This window comes from Centropristis striata, chromosome 18 (assembly GCF_030273125.1).
Source record: "Centropristis striata isolate RG_2023a ecotype Rhode Island chromosome 18, C.striata_1.0, whole genome shotgun sequence".
In the NCBI taxonomy this organism is placed as follows: domain Eukaryota; kingdom Metazoa; phylum Chordata; class Actinopteri; order Perciformes; family Serranidae; genus Centropristis; species Centropristis striata.
Window position 1 is genome coordinate 5,850,974 of NC_081534.1, and position 17,650 is coordinate 5,868,623.

Genomic DNA, 17,650 nt, shown 5'->3' on the forward strand with positions numbered 1-17,650 from the left:
ACTTTAACACCATTGATTGTACAGCTTAACTAGGTACAATTTTGCAAACTCACACAAGGAACACCATCACTTCTGTAATGAGTCCTGTGTGGATTAAAAAGCTTGAGGTCCTTTTTTAGCCTATTAACAATTTGGTCACATTGTAATTCGGGAGGAGTGTGTGTTCGCCACTACACTAGGTAAGTTACTCTGTCAGTTAGTGCTGCAGAGTTGTTGTTTTTCATGTTTTTTCAGGTGTTTCCTTTAGGTACCCATCTGTATAAAACAATGCATTATTGTGTGTATGTAAGCGTTATGTCAGTTGTTTCACAGAATCATTATCAAGTAATTTCTTAAATCTCAGAAACACATTAATAGCAATGTGCTTGAAAACAACTTAAATGTGAGAAAAAAAACTAAAAGATCTGGACATTTAACACACAGCTGTTGCCTTCAGGGTTCATACACTGATTCCAAAGTCAAATTAAAGCACTTTTAAGTTTAACAGTATAGTATACTGCTATTAACACCGATTCCAAAAAAGGTGTGGTGTTGCCCAAAAAATAAATAAAAGAGAATGCAATAATTTGCTCATCCTTTGACCAAAAAATATATCGTCTTTGTACAGCTTTAAAGTTTTACAGCATCCCAATGTTTCAGGTGTTGGGGTTGTATTTCACTCTCACATTAAACCAAATGTCACTATGCTATAAACATGCAAATTGTGTCCCCTTAAGCAGACTCCGCTTCCGATATAACCTACATTTCAAGCACTTTATTCAAAATCCAAGCACTTTCAAACTTTATGAACATCGCATTAAAATTCAAGTGTTTACAAGGATGGCCAACACTTGTAGGATTGGTGTTTGGTCCAGTATCTGCTTCATTTCAGCACTGTAACCAGAATAATGCTACATCAATAACCAGGCCCTTATGGTAAAATCGTGGCTCAAGTATTCACATTCAGCATGCACTTCATGCCATCACAATACACTTGTGATGCCTCAAAACACACATACTAAAGAGTGCTACAGTGCTAAAAGAAAAGACTGATGGGACACTACCGTTCACTCTAACTGCAGTTTCTTCACACTTACAATCACATGTTCTAGCAATTTCCATCGGTGCTCCACCGAGAAGGAAGTCAATCTGAGCAGAGTGAGCGGCTGTTAGGGGAGGGAGGGAGGCTATGTAGTTGGGCCCGAGCCTGTAGTGTCAGTTTTGGCTGGGGAGGGATGCTGCCTGTTCCCTGCTGAGGTTTGGAGCTGAGACAGCAGCTGTCACTGTGTTCTCTGTGCCAGAGAGTGAAACAACACTTTCAGAGATGGCCAAATCACTTCAAGCACCATAGACCGCAGCATGTCTATGCCTAAAAAATTAAAACAAAAGTCCTCAACGCTTGCTGGAAGAAGCTACTGGGCCCCTTTTGAGACAAGGGATTAGCATTTGATAAAATAAACAATCAGAGCAAATAGGTCCAATTAATAGAAATGACAAATTTCCTTCATATGCTCACCGCCTGAGCAAATTTCCTCTTATTCAGCAGATAGTGTGCAAATCAAAGTCTTACTATAAAACCTGGGGCACTGTTTCAGTGGGACCAACTACTAGATATGCTCCCTTACAGACTCTCAAAGAGAGCTTGTACTACACCTACATCACTCAGTAAACCAACATCAGCCGTGGCTGCGTGGAGCTTGTATGTCTGTCCTACACATAGCTTCTTTGTGTTGACTTTGCTTTATAATTGCATTCATTTGAACACATTACCTGTGCTTACCAGTTATTTTTATGATTTTTTTTACTTTTTTGTTTACTCAGTAGTTATTAAAACCAACTAAACTTAAAATATGCTTGACATAAATGAATCAATTACACATATGATATTGTAGATAGTAGAGTTAAAAGAATAGATCAGTCCATTTGTCATTTGTCATAGGAAACCTTCGCAAAAGGGACCAATTCTGGCTGGAAATCAACCAGAATCTGATTAATTTGCTTATTATTTTTGAATTAATGTTATATTCACAAATCCATAATTTTAAGCAAAAGGCAATACTTTTCAGGAATCACTGTCCATCTGAAAATACACACAAAATATAGATCATCTACATTTACTAGATATTTGTTTAACTTATCTAATTATTACAATCTTTAGTCCCTCTGACATGTTTATAATTTCAAACTCAAATTGTATACTAGAGCCTGTTTTTGTTTGTTTGTTTTTTCAGGAATTTCGTAAGATTCCTGTGGGATTCCTGCAGGATGGGAGTCAATTTCACTATTCATCATATAATTGGTTCTGTAGAGGAAATGCGGTCAATGGTAGCGGGCGGGATGGGAAATCATTGTAAAAATAGGTCAGTTCTAGGTCAGTTTGGTCTATCAAAGTCATATTGGTTACTATAAGTATCGGCCTATATTTACACAATATATAATTCAGAAAATAATGCTTGGCACAATTTAGAAATGGTGTTAGTCATTTATTTTCTCAGTTTTAATTTCGAGAAGTGGTTGACATTGTAATATTAGTATGTATAATGTATGAATAATACTGTACAATACTTTTAATCAAGTTAAGAAAGCAGCCTTTGGGTAACTCTGCATGGCATTATCGTGCACAGTCCACATAGACATGGTCTATTTTTATTCTAGCTAAAAATGATATAACTATTGTATTACTATATTAGTTGTCATATTTGTTTTCTATGATTTTTCCCCCTCTAAAATCTTAATCAATCCTATATAAAATCCTATATCTCATTTTTGTCACCTATTTATTCTGATCTTTTTTTTTTTTCTTACTAGTGTGGGAACAAGACAGGCAGAGGCACAGTGTGTGGTACGGGCATTTGGTTTGCTTTAAAATCAAAGTTAGAAAAAACTGGGTCTAGTTACAAAGCAACTTTGAAAAAGTTAAGGAAAGAACTGATTACCAAGTGTAATGATGCAACCCCACTACAAACTAGCAGCACAAGACACTGAAATGGGAAAGAACAAACAGGAAAAAGCCAACATCGCCTAAGGACAGTCTTGATTTCATGCTGGCTCCATACTGACTTGAGCACACCATTTGTCCCATCATGAGCTTCCCAATTTTCCAGGCTACATGGCTATGTGTTCAATGACCAAAGAAATAGTAATTTGGTGAAAAAAGCAATTGCCAGTCCTCCATGGTTTCAGCCAGTCACAAAGTATGTAATGAATACCGTTCTACCGTGTGATACTGGGGCTGAATGGTGTACGGGGTGTGATTACTTCCATTTTCATATCTAACACAGCATGTTAATCAACTGTCCATAAGGCAAAGTTAAGTAAAAAACTTTTTAAAAAGGGGACGGTTCACCCATTAATCCAAACAAAACTTTCCCTCTTATATGGAGTGTTATTTATCAGTTTAGTTTGTTTTGGTGTGAGCTGCCGAGTGTTGGAGATATTAGTCGAAGCGATGAAGCAATTTCTGGAAAGAGCCATTGCTGTTGAGCTTTTGAAATGGATTTTTTGGCACTTTGAGCACCACAAGGCAAGTGCCATCTAGTTCTATTATATTCAAGAGGAGGTAGACGTCTCTCCAACACTCAGAAACTCACACCAAAAAAAATCTTTACTGATGAACAGCACTACAGATAAAAGAAAAAATAGGTTTGTTTTTATTTGGGTGGTGAACTGTCTCTCAAGAGGGATACTATGCATGATCTTCCTTAAAACCAATGTATAAACTCAAAAGTAACACCTCTATTCATTACTCATGACCCACAAGAAAGATGTGGCAGTGTGTGTATCTGCAGAGACACTCCCCTCTGCCTCTTTGTTTTCGTTTCTTTTTATTTAGCTGTGTTTGGGACATTTCTGGGCACCATACTTTACAAACAGTAAGCATCAATTCCTGCATCGTATGCCTTTAAAGAATGTACCGGTAAATAATGGCTAGAAACAAAAATAGAAATAAAAGAAAATTAAACTAAATACAAAGCAAAGTGGCAACTCCAACTACAGAGGTTAAAAAGAGTCCAGGTGCCTCTGTCCTAATGAATCAACTACTGAGAAAGAATCACCCCAAGAGCCTTGCTCTCCTGGAGCATTGCCAGAGTTGAGCCTTGGCCAGAACAGCAGCCATACACGCACACAGAGAGAGAAAAAAACCTGCACAGGCATATTGACATGGTGTGTGTGTGTCCTGGGGTGATAACATGGGACTGCCAACCCCTGGATCTAATTACAGCCCTTCTGGTGTCTGACTAGAGAGGACCCTCTTCCTTATTTTTCTCTGTCTCTTTTTTCCCCCTCCAATTTGCTCCATTTCCCCTTACTCCGACACAACCCCTTCCTTACAGCTGAACCCACAACGGGTGGTCTGACTCTGCTTTGCTTTTAGAAAAAGAATAATAAATCCAAGAGCAAGGATGAAGGAGCTGGGGTGGTTATACCCACGGTGAAAAGTGGGCAGCAGGATAAATGACAAGAAAAGGTAGACGGAGCCAAAGTAGATAAAAACTCTGTGGGAGCAGATGACCTTGACTGCGACACCCTGTTTGTGTCTTTACTAGCCCTCCTGAGTATGAGAGAAAGAAGGAAACCCTTTGAAACATGCTTTAGCCTCCAATATAAGAAAGACATGAGGGTAACACTCTACTCTCACATAATGGAAGAAATTTCAACAGCAATATGTAATCACAGAAAACATGTGGCAGGCCTCCAGGTAAAGTTGAAAATGTCAGCTTTGGTGTGTGCACATTGTGTTCCTACCTCGTCTGACAGCTGTGAGTAGTGAGTCTCAGCAGTGGCAAGGATAAGGACAGGGCTGAAAGAGGGCACATCTTGCAGCAGCGTGAGGAAGGTGCTCTTCACAGTGTCACTCACTGTCTCCCACCACTCTGAGATGTGTGGCATGAACACCACACTGGGCATGCTCCGGCGGGCTTCGCGGAAAACCTGCAACCACACAGATAGGTCAAGAAAAAAATACAAAAATCATCAAAATTACACCAGTTATCATACTGAAACTGTGCAATCAATTATATTAAATTATCCTTGGATTTCTAGCTTTCTGACAGTCCTTGAACCGTTGATGTGACAAGCACTCCCATCAGAAAAAGTGACCAAATGTAAGCTTAAATGAATTTACTTTAAATTATATCTATCCATCTATCTATCCATGACATTTCATGAAAATACACCCTTTATCATACACAACTGTAAAAAAGGCATTACTGTCAGAATATGACAACGTGATGAACACCTCTGTTAAATAACCAACCCATCTGCTTACCAAAATGTAACCAAATAATAGCTTAAAATTGTAAAAATTTCAACAAAATATTTTTTCTACACGTCCAATTTCAAATATAAACAATTTGTTCCACAGCACAACTGGAAAACCATGATTGACTCTGCTGAAACAAACAGTCACATGACAAATATTAAGTAAAAAACAGGCTGAAGTAAACTGTTATAAGTAGAGTTTGTAAAAACAGATTAAGAGGAATCCAAAATTGGAAAAAAATCCAACGCATTTGGAAAAATTGATTTATAGATCCCAATTTGTTACATTTATTGTGAAATAAATGGTCAAAGAAACTCCACTTGCACTTTTTCTTTTTTAGGATTTATGGTATTATAACTTATTTCTTGCAGTGAAAAAACGAGGGGGCTACACGAGTAAAATGTGGCTGGAGCAAAAATCGGCCTGGGGGTTCAGAAGGTTAACATCAGATGTATATAAAAAAGTTATTGTATAGTAGAAGTTGTGCTACTAATCATTAAATCAAAAGAACAATAAGTTGCTTATTCTCTCCATATTCTAACCACCTGTAAAACAGATGGCCTTTTGTGGATCTGCATGTGTGAGTGTGTGCAAGTGTGTGTGTTTTACCTGAGCACAGGACTCCTCTGGCGTCTTAGCGCTGATGGAGTAGAGAGTGGGCAAATCCAGGCGGTGGACTGGCAGCTTGTCCAGGTGGTGCAGCAAGGCAGGGGCCAAGTGGGAGCTCTGTCCTGAGCCCGGGGCCCCGGCCAGCATCAGACGAGGCCGGTATGCTGTGGGCTGTTGGAGGGCAGAGCTATACAGAAGGAGAAAGGGGGTCATAGTGAGGATAGTATCTATCTGAATTGATCATTGACAACAAGTCATACCGTCATTCAAACAGCATTGCCACAGTTTTCAGTTCAGTTTTTTTTTTTTTGTTCAAATGGCAACTGAAGGCTACACTGATGCGCCTCAGTAAATGTTGACAACACAAGCTAAATTCCAGATATCTTAGCTCACTGTTTTGTGTCATTTAAAACATTTAAGAGAACATTTAGTCTATTCAATCTATGACCAAAATGAACGCAATCCACACACAAAATACTAATTTGCCACTTTCGAACACCAATGAACTATCTGAAATCGATAAAATCCAACCCTGCTGTCAAGTGGTGTAGTTTAACAGAAATTTAAAAAGAAGAAAAAAAAGAACGAGCCAAGAAAACCTTTTAACAGTTTGGTAAATACTTTAAATTTCACCACGATTAGTAATGAAAATAAGTATCGATTAAGCATAATATTTTATTTTTTTTCACCAATATTCAGCATTCGTTTTTTTAAACAACATATTGGTTTCAATTAGGTTTCAACAGTAATACATTGAAAATCTGTACGTCAGTCAGCCCCCGGCAGTTAAAAGCGTGAAGGTGAGACGGCCGTCCTCCTAATGTCAAATATTTGGAATGTGAAATTGATGTGTCTGTGAAATATCCACTTTAAAACTAACTTCCCCACAGTGCAGCAGCCACTGCTGGCTTGACTGCAAGAAAGTACTGTTTTGTCTTGTCCGTCCAAACAATGTCAATGTTTTTTTAGTGCCCAAATCAACATTTTTAGGTATGCAAGTATGTGTACCTATGCATAGTATTTTGAGCCCTGTTACCTGTACGTATTTTGCAAGTATTCCACAATACAGAAGTGAGTGAGTCCCTCATCCTACTCTCACATGATTTCTCCTATATGTCTATGTGGAACTCCAACTACAGGATACATCTATTGTGAGCTTCCTTTAAATCAAACACCAGAAGCAGTTGTTGGATGACAAGGAACCAAACCATTGCTTCTTACAGCACTCTGATAAAGCTTGAAAGCCTATTGGCAACAAGTTCAGTAAGTTTGGTTATCATATAATTTAACCTATTAATATAGACATTAATGCCACACACACCACTGTAGTAGAAAAAAAAGTTGTAGCCTTCGACTAAACGAATAAAGGCTTGAAAACTCTTACTTAATAGGATAATCCATAAATGGCTCCAGTTTAGAAAACATATGAGTCATTCAGTTCCTTTACCACTCTGCACTTATGAATGGAAACAGATATAGCAATTCTGATTTCAGATTTTTTAAATTTTAACTCTATTCACTTTCACTTTCCTTTTCCATGGTCTAACTCATTTGTGTCTTTGCTGTCTGTGGAGCCACGGTATAATAAAAGGAATGAGCCACTAACAGTCTGCCTTTTTGGTGAACTGTATGGGAAATAATGTGTTCTATATTAATTAAGATGTGGCACAGTAGATCTACAATAGTCTCTAATTAGACTGCACTGTGAAAACCAGTTAACACTGCTGGCCAGAGGTGACACCTTGCTACTGTAATTCCGTATCATCTACATCTTTGAAAATAAATGTGTTGTTTATGCATGGTATGATGTCTTTAAAAGACCTGACAGAAAATATAATATATATAATCATATGTGGAAAAAAATATTTAAAAAGTGTCCCTCTGTTTGTGTTTAGTAGTAGAATTAGGTCTCTCTCTTTTAAGGCATGCTTTTTCTACGGACTCACGAGGAGAAATGGAGGAAGGGTCTGTGCGTTGCCGAAGAGAAGAGCTGACTCTTTGGGGATGCAGCAGGCTGGACGTCATAGATGGAAGCAGAGTGTTCCTCATTGTCATCGTCGCTGTATAAGTCCTCTTCGAGCAGTTGATTGTCACCGCCTAGCACAGGGACAAACACAGCCATGCATGTGCATGAGCTCACTTTCCTGGAGTCCTTTAAAACAATGGTGGCAAATGCACTTAAAAGTTTGTTCCTACAAAGTTGAATCCTCAAAGCAGCCCTATCATTGACATTAATGTGGTCATTTCACCGAAAAAGTGAGAAGAAAAAAAGAGAGCTGGCTTATTAGGCGAGATGTAATGGGCGTTTAAAGCAATACAGCACTCTGGAAAACTCGTGCCTTTATTGGGTGCAAGAAGTACAACTCCCATAAGCAATCTCCCACCGGTCAAGTGCTGCATTGTGGCTAATCTGCTGTAAACACTTTTGTTGACTGGAGTGGGAGCTCAGTTACTGAAGTGCAAGCAGGATGACTGGTTATCCAATCTCTGTGCTATCACCTCTGCATTCTCGGGGGGAAGGACTCATCACACACACCATGTTCAGAGATACAAAGCACTTTAGTAATAAGGTGAGGGAAAGAGAAACAAATAATCAAATAATACAAGTGCCAACAGGGGAAAACACACTAACAAGTGAGACAGGTGGCAAGGGAGAGGAGAGCAAGAGTCAAAGTGGGAGAAGCAACAACAAGCAGCAGGAAAGTGAAAACAGATGAAACCACGCGGCCTGGTTCCAGATCCCTACCGTGTGTGTTGTCCCTGTCAGTACACTGAGCATGGGGGAAGACTCGGAGCAGAGCTTTCAGCACCAAGGAGAAAGAGCTGGCCAGCAGGGGCCTGAGGGTGGGGGACAGGGCTCGGCCGGGGGGAGCCAGGGCCCTCTGGGAGGCTGGGACGATTGTCCTCATGGCCTTGCCGAAGTCGCCGGGCCCCAGGACGATGGAGGTGACATCAAGCTTCAGTTTGACGCTGCTGCCATAGATCTGAGGGTAGCGGCGGCGCAACGCCGCCAAGGCTGCCTCTGTGCAAAGTGCTTTGATGTCAGCACCGCAGTAGCCTGGGAGCAAGCCAGATACACAAGGTTAGTTTTTAATTTGTTTGCTTAAATTTGGGCTTTTTCAAGGTTGATTTAAAATGAGAACAGCTAAAACTAAAGAAAAACTAATAAATATAGAAAAAATGTTTCACAGGTCCACATTTACCACTGATAATTTGTTCCCGTTTGGTTTCAGAAATCATTATTTTTCAATGTTTAGTATCAAAGCTAGAAATTCCTTCATCGTGACAACACTCTTTTGAATTGATACTCGTATAACAAAGATGGCATATTTAGTTTAAATCCAGTGAGTAAGTGTCACTCTTACCGACACATTTTTCTGCAAGTTCATCTACGAATGGCTCAGCCAATTTGGGATTCCAGTCCCTTGTGTGAATCTCCAAGATGTGCTTTCTGGCCTTAGGGTGGATAAAGGGAAAAGGACACAAAGAACAACATAAAACACAGAGCAATATGTCAAAAACAATGGCAAGGTAACAAGTTCAACTAGCACATTGACACAAGGACATAACACATAATGTAAAAAATGTATTGCAAGTGTCATTTAAATGGTTTTAAGGGTGTAGCGGTACACAGAGGTCACGATTGGGTTCAGACCCCTGTATAGGAGTCACTGTTGAGTACAGTAGAAAAAAGCTATTTTCATTGCCGTTTGCTGTTGTAGCTGACCGCAGGCGACCCCAGGGACCCCTAGACTGTGACAATTTCGTACAAATATCATATAGGTCACGTTGTATCTTGGTAATGGTAATTCAACTCAGAAATAAATAATCTATGTAAAATAACCACATGGTAAAGTCTATTTTTGTATACTCCTGTATGATTTTACACTTAAATTAAATGTATTTTCTCATTTATTTAAAAACGTAAGAAATGAACACAACAGTTTTAAGTAAAATTTTAGAGAAAAAAAGAAACATTCCTTGTAATACACTGACTGTGTTTACATGCATGCAGCTGAGTAGTGATGTAAAGTGTGATGTGAAAACAAAACCACAATTTAAATGGTACTGCATCGAACTATTTCAATTGAAGTCAGTATGTGCTTGTTATTATCAATTCAGACCACTTAATCGGTATTCCGAAATGTATCATGATACCGTTAAAAGACGATAAGTTTCTACATTGAATAAGTGCCTGTTCCATCTCAGTAGTATGTTGGAAGAGACAGGATAACAGAAACAAAAAGCATGACAATAATGCTGGGGAAATCACATAACACACATCATAATTAAAAACAATGTCTTGCTCACCTTGACTCTATCTAGATCTGACAACAGCAAGAGAAAGATCAAAAAGTAATCCGGTGCATGACTGCGTTCACCAGAAGGGCTTGCTAACATTTCAGCACAATACGCCCTTCATTTCATTGTCTCCACAGGACTCTGCTTTGATGAGCACACATTAAGAACAAAGTGGTCTCTGTCGTGAATCAAGGGCAACAGTTTTCATCATCTTTCATCACATCTCCCTTTCTATTCAAAAGACACAATGGAGCCAGATTTCATGCAGGTTTCTGTCTTGGGCAATACCAGGAGGAGCTGAACTTGAAAGTGTAGAGAGGATCGCTATTTGTACAAGAGCAAAGTTTTTAATCAATCACCTCACTACTGGTGAGCTTAACCAGCGCTGGCCTGCAGATTAGGATTTGATTACTAATGATGCAAGGCGACCCATTGGGCAGGCTTGATGCAGGAGTCACCTACACTGCGCTGTTTATCTGATTCACAGTCATTTTACACGCATGTAGCATTTGTTTGTGTGTGGCAGGACAAAAAAACAAAAAATGGTCTCCCCAAGTGCAAGATGAAAGCAATCAAATCTGTAGAGCAATAATTCTTCTAAAATTGATTTTTAATTTTCCCAGAAACCTAATGAGCATCTGTTTTGCCACTTGCGTGTTGGATCAAATCATCCAACAGCTAGGAAAAAACAGTCTTAATAGCCAGAGGGCTGCATGTACTAATTTCATTGCACGACTCTTATGGGTAAAACAGCAATTACTTGTGCATTATATTGTGTCTCCAGCTGAGTAGTGCATGTGGTCACAGCGTTGTATGTACAGTAAGTGCTTCTTACAAAGTTAATGCTCTATAGGGAAAGACACATCTCCTACAATCCATTATTTTGCATGTGTGGTTGTGTCAGAACATGTGTCCTCTGTACACAATATTGATGTGTAATTCGGTCTCACCTTCTTGTCGGGCAGGTTGAACAGAAACTCCCGGTCAAAGCGCCCAGGCCTCCTGAGTGCAGGGTCGATAGAGTCAAGTCTGTTAGTAGCACCGATGACCACTATCTCCCCACGACTGTCCAAGCCGTCCATCAAGGCCAGCAGAGTGGACACAATGGAACTAGACAGAGGGAATGAGGTGGTGGGACAGAATGTAAGTAGGCATGTAGACATTTTGGGCTGTTTGCATTATTCACTTCAGTTGTAGCATACAGAAGTGCAGCATTTGGCACTTCCAAGAACTAAACAACATCAAAAATATTTACGTTAGCCTGTCAGCACATATGTGAGTACCCTCACCTCTCTGGGCCCCAACTGAGTAGATCTGATGCATCCAATTTTCATTTATTTTATTAAGGTATTTTTTAAAATCTTTTTTTATTTTTTTAATGAGCATACTTGGCATCCTGTGTTTATTTATGTATTGGTATTATTAGCATAATTGTTAATGTTTCTGTTTCTCTGCTTTTTTGCCTCCCTATATATTATTATATATTATTATAATACTATGTTTTTTGTTTTGTTTTGTATTTATTTTTCTTTTGTGGTTCTTTGTTCTAATGTACCCTTTAAAAAACCAAAATATGGAAAACAGCTGTGGAATAAGTTATGTCTTGTACTGATGCTTATGAATGCTAATTTCCAATAAAAAAATATATAAACAAACAAAAATATTTACGTTTTTTGAAAAAGACAAACACCATCAACCTGGTGGCCGAGGCAATACAGACACTGCCTCTTGAGAACCACGGGGAGCTGACCAAGAAAAAGACTGCAGTCAAGCCCATCTGCAAATGCATCTCTGTGGTCAAACTAGTTGCAATATTGTTGGAGTGCCGCCGTTAATACAGAGTACATACAAAATACAAATATGGAAATTAGATTAACTGGATTATACCCACATGAAGTATAATACCGGTGTCCCATATAAATAAGAAATGCCAGTGAATGATTCTTCTTTTCTGCAAGTCTTTGACTTAAAGCTGCAGGAAAACAAAAATCCTGACTGGTAAATTTAACCCTTAAAATAGCTACATGTATTTACTCCCATGGCCCATCCTCACCAGCTTGAGATTGAAACAATATTGACAAAACTCATGAGCCAGTATGGACCAAATAAACAAGACATTATTCCTGCAAACAGAACACAGACCTGGCCAATCAAACATGCATATGGAACAAAACAGTGTGGGGGCAAAAGTATCAACTGGCTATTCCCCTGTCGACTAGACCTCCATGCATGTATTGACCCAGCATGGCAGAAAGAGGAGAGCATCAATCAACTCAAGCATAAGCATGTTTCAAGTTTTAAATAAACTCTGGTCCTGAATTACACTTCACAGTTATGGATATTCCATTTTCTAGATGGTAACCATATCCACAAAGATCAGCTGCAAGCTGTGTTTGCATAATAGGATACTTCCACACCTGCAGTTCATATCGAAATAAATCAGAAGTGAAATTGTTATGATTTCCGTTTGCATTCCATTCGATTTCCATTCCTATGGCGACTCAGTGCAAACAATGCAATGCAAACAAAAATTGATTCAAGGGTCACTGATGTGAAACACCCAAATCCAAAAATCAAAGCTGCAGTGCCAGTAGTTATGAACCTGCAATTTAAGAAAACCTGCACCACCTATTGGCAAGGAAGGTAACAGCAGCAGCAGTTTAGACCTGCAAATGCAGACAATACAGTGTGCAGAAAAGTGAAAGCAGCTTCAATTTTGATACTTTCACCGCTGCATGTCACATCTGTGGGGCACAGTTTAGGTGTTTTAATTAGCCTTACCTGTGTATCTGGTCTTGCCTGCTGGAGCGAACAGGAGCCAAACCATCAATCTCATCAAAGAAAATTATGGATGGCCTCATCAGGTAAGCCTGATTAAAGGGATACACAAGATTAAAGTCAAACTGGAAAATGAAAAACATTACGCTCACTGAAAAACATATTACAGCTGGCTGGGCGCAGTTTACTTAAATAGAAGAAGCACATTTTCAATATGACAGTAGTAGCCCTCTGAAAGCCAAAAGACACAGGCGGATCCTAAGCATGTTTTCTTGCCAAGAACACCATTATATCATCATAGACATAAACTGTAAAAATAGGCATTACAGTGCATGACTAGATCATGTGTTAGTCATACTTCCCTCAGGAAAAGTAACCAAATCAGATCCTAAAATAGTGACATTTTATTAAAAGCAATTTATTCCTAGTATCAACTTTGCCAAAAAATTAAATAAGCATTTGCACCAAACAGATTCTGCTAAAAATATTAAATGCCTGGCTCCTCAGTGCAACTGGAAAGCAATGAATGATGCAGCCGAGACCAATAGTCAAGTGAGAAATTATTGAAGCTATGGTTACAAGGATGCTGTACAATCACTGCCCTCAGTGTCTCACCTGGTCAAAGAGCAGGCGTAGCTGGCGTTCCGATTCTCCGACCCACTTGCTGAGGCAGTCGGCTCCTTTCCTCATGAAGAAGGAAACCTTCCTGTCTCCCTGGCTACACTCGTTGGCAAGCGCCCGTGCTACCAGGGTCTTTCCTGTCCCTGGGGGGCCGTAGAACAAACACCCTCTAAAAGAGAAGGGAGGGGAAATGGAAAGTGTGTTTATTTGAACATGGCAAAAGAAAGCCACATTAATATCTCCTATATGTGTAACACAAACATAAAAATGTGTCGTTAAAGGAGACAGCATGTCTGTGATCTGATTTTTATGAAGCCTAAAAATGCTTGCGATCAATTGTTTTGCCAAACTTGTCAGAATCTACTACACAATTGAAAACCTTCTGGAAATGAAGAAACATGAATCACATCTTCTCACCTGGGTGGCTGAATCTTGAATTTCTCAAAGATCTCTGGATAAAGCAGTGGGAACACTATCATCTCCTTCAGTGACTGAATGTGATTACTGAGGCCACCTACATTGTCAAATTTCACCTGAGTGAAAAACAAACACACATTTGTAACATTAACAATAGAATCGAAAGATCTCCATAATACTCGAAGAGTGATTGACTCATTCGATCTTGAACATTTACTTATTTTTTTTTTTAACAATATTTTTATTAGTTTTCAAGTTTCACAATAAAATTCAAACAAACAAAAGTAAATGATAACATACATAAAGAATGCAGAGCAGAACCCAAACCTTCATACACACACCCATTCACACCAGGTAGATTTGCACGAAATTATATAGGCCTATGTATACATACAAGCACACATACACACACACGTATGCATTGCACACGTATGCATATCTAAACAACATGTACATACATATATTCTTATAAACACAACCATATACATACTTATACATACATGTAAACATATACACATAATAATAATAAAGATAATTTAAATTTTATGACCCTATTTTCCAGATGCTATAATGTTCAGATATGGTTCCCACAATTGTACAAATTCCTTCAGCTTTCCTTTGGTAATGTAAGTCAATCTTTCTAATCCGATGCACTCTGATAGTTCTTTTTTCCATTGTTTTATAGAAGGAGCCTCCATGCTCTTCCAGTTCAAGGCAATAGCTCTCCTGGCATACATTTACTTATTTTAAGTTACTCGTTTTAAGGCTTAAACTGTGCTGCTATAAAGGTTTTTTGTATTTATTGAGATTTCCACTCACTGAGTTATCGAGGTTCATGGGATCCACATCCGCCAAGCTGGCACCCACTTTCGCCCGATCACGCAACACCCCACTGGCCAGGTCTTCTGCGGTCAGATTCATGGGCAAACACCTAAGGGAAAAAAAAAAGTAATGGCATCTTTGTTAATAATCCTAGATCTCAAATTATTTATTGGACTTTTCAAGCACTTTCTAGGTAGCTAAAGCAAAAGTTTCCAGACTTCTGAAGCCTCTTATTATCACATGTAAATTAGGTGTTTTTCGTGTTTCTTGTGAGACTTCAGGAGATAAACAGTAGTCGTGTTTCCATCAGTTTCCATCTGCATATTTTGAAGATTCACCTGAGAAAAGCTTGGTGGAAAAATACACATCAACGCTCTCTTGAGGTGGTTTTTGTCTTTAGAAAAATAGTCCATGTGCTACACAGGAGATGGAAACACTTTTTCCGAAAAAGTTCTGACATAGCATTTCCGCTTTGCCGTAAAACCCGAATGTTCTGCTGTCCGCGTTTTGTCTCCATTTTCTCTCGTGCGTGGCCAAAAGTTGTCCAATTAGCAACCTTTTATTTTGTCGTTGTCTTTTCTCTTCTTCTACTGTTTACTGACAGATAAGCCTGCACTAATACATTACACTGCCATCTTCAGAAAAAAGTTTATTTATGCAGCTTTGTTTATTCGCTCTAAACCAGTTGATGGAAATGTCCCCAATTAATATTTTCTTTAATGCGACATTTCAAATTTTGCTTCAAAATTTGCTTTGACTTTAATGGAAACACCGCTACTGTTGGAAACATTTGAGGTAATGCAAGTACACAACTCAAAACAACTACACCTATATTATATATTTTGTTAAGACATTGAAGCGTGGAAATGTTACATACTATTTAAAAAAAACACTATCAGTAAAGAGTTTCGATCAAACTCAACATAAAACATAGGAAGATGAAAGGAAGATGCAAAGTGAGAAGAAAGAAAGCAGCAGTCGTCACCTGTTTCTGGCCCGGGTCATGCTCTTGCTTTTTCTCCGCTCAAAGCGCTCTTCATCAGAAGACGAGGTGGTGTCACTGCTGTGGATGGCATGTTTCTTCACTCTGGGGAAGTGTGACAATCTAGATTCAGTGTCAAAACCATTACTGTACACAGTTACATTCCTGAATCAGCAGAGACCAATAAAAGCGTAAAGACCCATTCATAACTACATATCACTTCATTAATCATGGTAGTGAAAATGCTGCTTAGGAGCCACACATTGTAACACTTGTTGAGAGTTTTCACAAGTTTCACCAACCGTATATGGCTTCTTCTTGCTGGGGATCTGTGGGTGTCAAAAAGTGAGGGGTTGCTCTGTTTTCTGTTCACAGGCTCTGAGAAAGAAAAGACAAAGATAAAAAAATATATATATTATAGACATGGTTTAACTGAGTGGAAAACACCACAACCCCAGCTCAGCAATTATTTAATTTAAAAAGAAATTACCAATAGGTGGTGCCTCGTATCTCTGCACCGTCTTCCGCTGCCTCAGATTATACGGTCTGCCATTCTCCTCTCCCGCTTCTTCTGCTTCATCCCCTTCATCATCTTCATCCTCTGCATCCTCCTCCTCTTCCTCTTCGTGAGAATCTGAGTCAAAAACGCAGTTTTCAAAACTTCAGATTCCACCAAATTGGAGCTTTTTAAGATTCCCCTAAACTCCACTTAGCGATGGAGTCTTTAGTTTTGATGAATTCAGTGAAAGCTAAGGTGGTTCATTAAGTTTTCATGATCTCTCTCTCGCTCCACTGATTCATAAGTACAACATTAGTAGGAACCTGACCTTCCGTCCCTTCCTCCTCTTCATCATCCTCCTGCTCAGCTTTGCTCATGACTTTGTGGTGTGTAGGCATGCTGAAAGTGCTCCTGCGCATGGATTTCCTGCGCTTCACCCGGGAATACATGTCCATGTTTTCCTAGAAAAACAGGGCAGATACGCTATCAGTTCATATTCACATCAGATCATCAGATAGTGGTTCTGTATATTTCTAGCTATGGGTTATGTTTTGCAGCAGGACCACACTCACCTCCTCAGTGTCTCCGGTCCACATGCGAAGGCGCTCCACCTCACGGTTCTGCCTGATGCTGCTGATGTTGTCCATCTCTTGAAGGACAGCCTCAGCAGTGCTGCGCACCCACACACACACACACACACAAACACATTGACAGAATATGACAAACTGAAGACACCTTCACAGAGCAGCATCATAGGTAAAGAACCCTTCTCTCACCAAGGTACATGATCTACAGTGTCTACAGTGCAGTTTTGGACAGAGACCTTTCTCTTTTTTTAACCCTCTGAACCCCAAGCAGTTTCAGGGTGTGTTTTTTGTACTCACTGGCCTCATTTTTCACTGTAATATACATCCTTATATCCTTCAACTCTATGGAAAACAGCACAATCATGGCTGGAAGTAGAGATAACTCAAAAATAGATTTTGTGTAGAATAAGTTATAATGCCATAAATAATTTTTTTAAAGAAAAAATAGATTGAATTTCTTCGATAATTTGTTTTACAAACATTGGAATAAAATGCAATATATATATACACAGTACATTCTTTCAAGGGCGCACAGGTGTTAATATTGGAAAAAATGTGGGGGTTTCCATAATATAAATATTAAATTATTTATATTTTTATAATCGCTGCCTACAAGCTCCTCTCATCTGTGCGCTGTGTAAACAGCATGCAGTTCAACTGCTGTCATTCCCTGTTTCATAGTTGGTATGAGAACCATAGAATTTGATGGGATTTTTAAAAGCGTATTAGCGCAAATTTTGGCAAAGTTTTAAATGATACATGTATAATGAAGTCATTTTGATGAAATATCA

The 17,650-nt window shown here is 39.0% G+C and overlaps 1 protein-coding gene across 1 annotated transcript in view; it reads right to left on the minus strand.

Annotated features, from left to right (window-relative positions):
* atad2b (ATPase family AAA domain containing 2B) overlaps positions 1-17,650 on the minus strand; it is an 88,453-nt gene that overhangs the window by 67,028 nt on the left and 3,775 nt on the right. Inside the window, exons 5-19 of the mRNA XM_059356681.1 lie at positions 16,845-16,944; positions 16,601-16,733; positions 16,264-16,407; positions 16,076-16,151; positions 15,777-15,878; positions 14,789-14,900; positions 13,970-14,085; positions 13,547-13,721; positions 12,935-13,023; positions 11,104-11,263; positions 9,217-9,307; positions 8,598-8,909; positions 7,798-7,948; positions 5,852-6,038; positions 4,726-4,911 (exon numbers count right to left, since the gene is read on the minus strand). Coding sequence (XP_059212664.1) covers positions 4,726-4,911; positions 5,852-6,038; positions 7,798-7,948; positions 8,598-8,909; positions 9,217-9,307; positions 11,104-11,263; positions 12,935-13,023; positions 13,547-13,721; positions 13,970-14,085; positions 14,789-14,900; positions 15,777-15,878; positions 16,076-16,151; positions 16,264-16,407; positions 16,601-16,733; positions 16,845-16,944 — 2,134 coding nt within the window. The remainder of the gene's footprint in view (positions 1-4,725; positions 4,912-5,851; positions 6,039-7,797; positions 7,949-8,597; positions 8,910-9,216; positions 9,308-11,103; positions 11,264-12,934; positions 13,024-13,546; positions 13,722-13,969; positions 14,086-14,788; positions 14,901-15,776; positions 15,879-16,075; positions 16,152-16,263; positions 16,408-16,600; positions 16,734-16,844; positions 16,945-17,650) is intronic.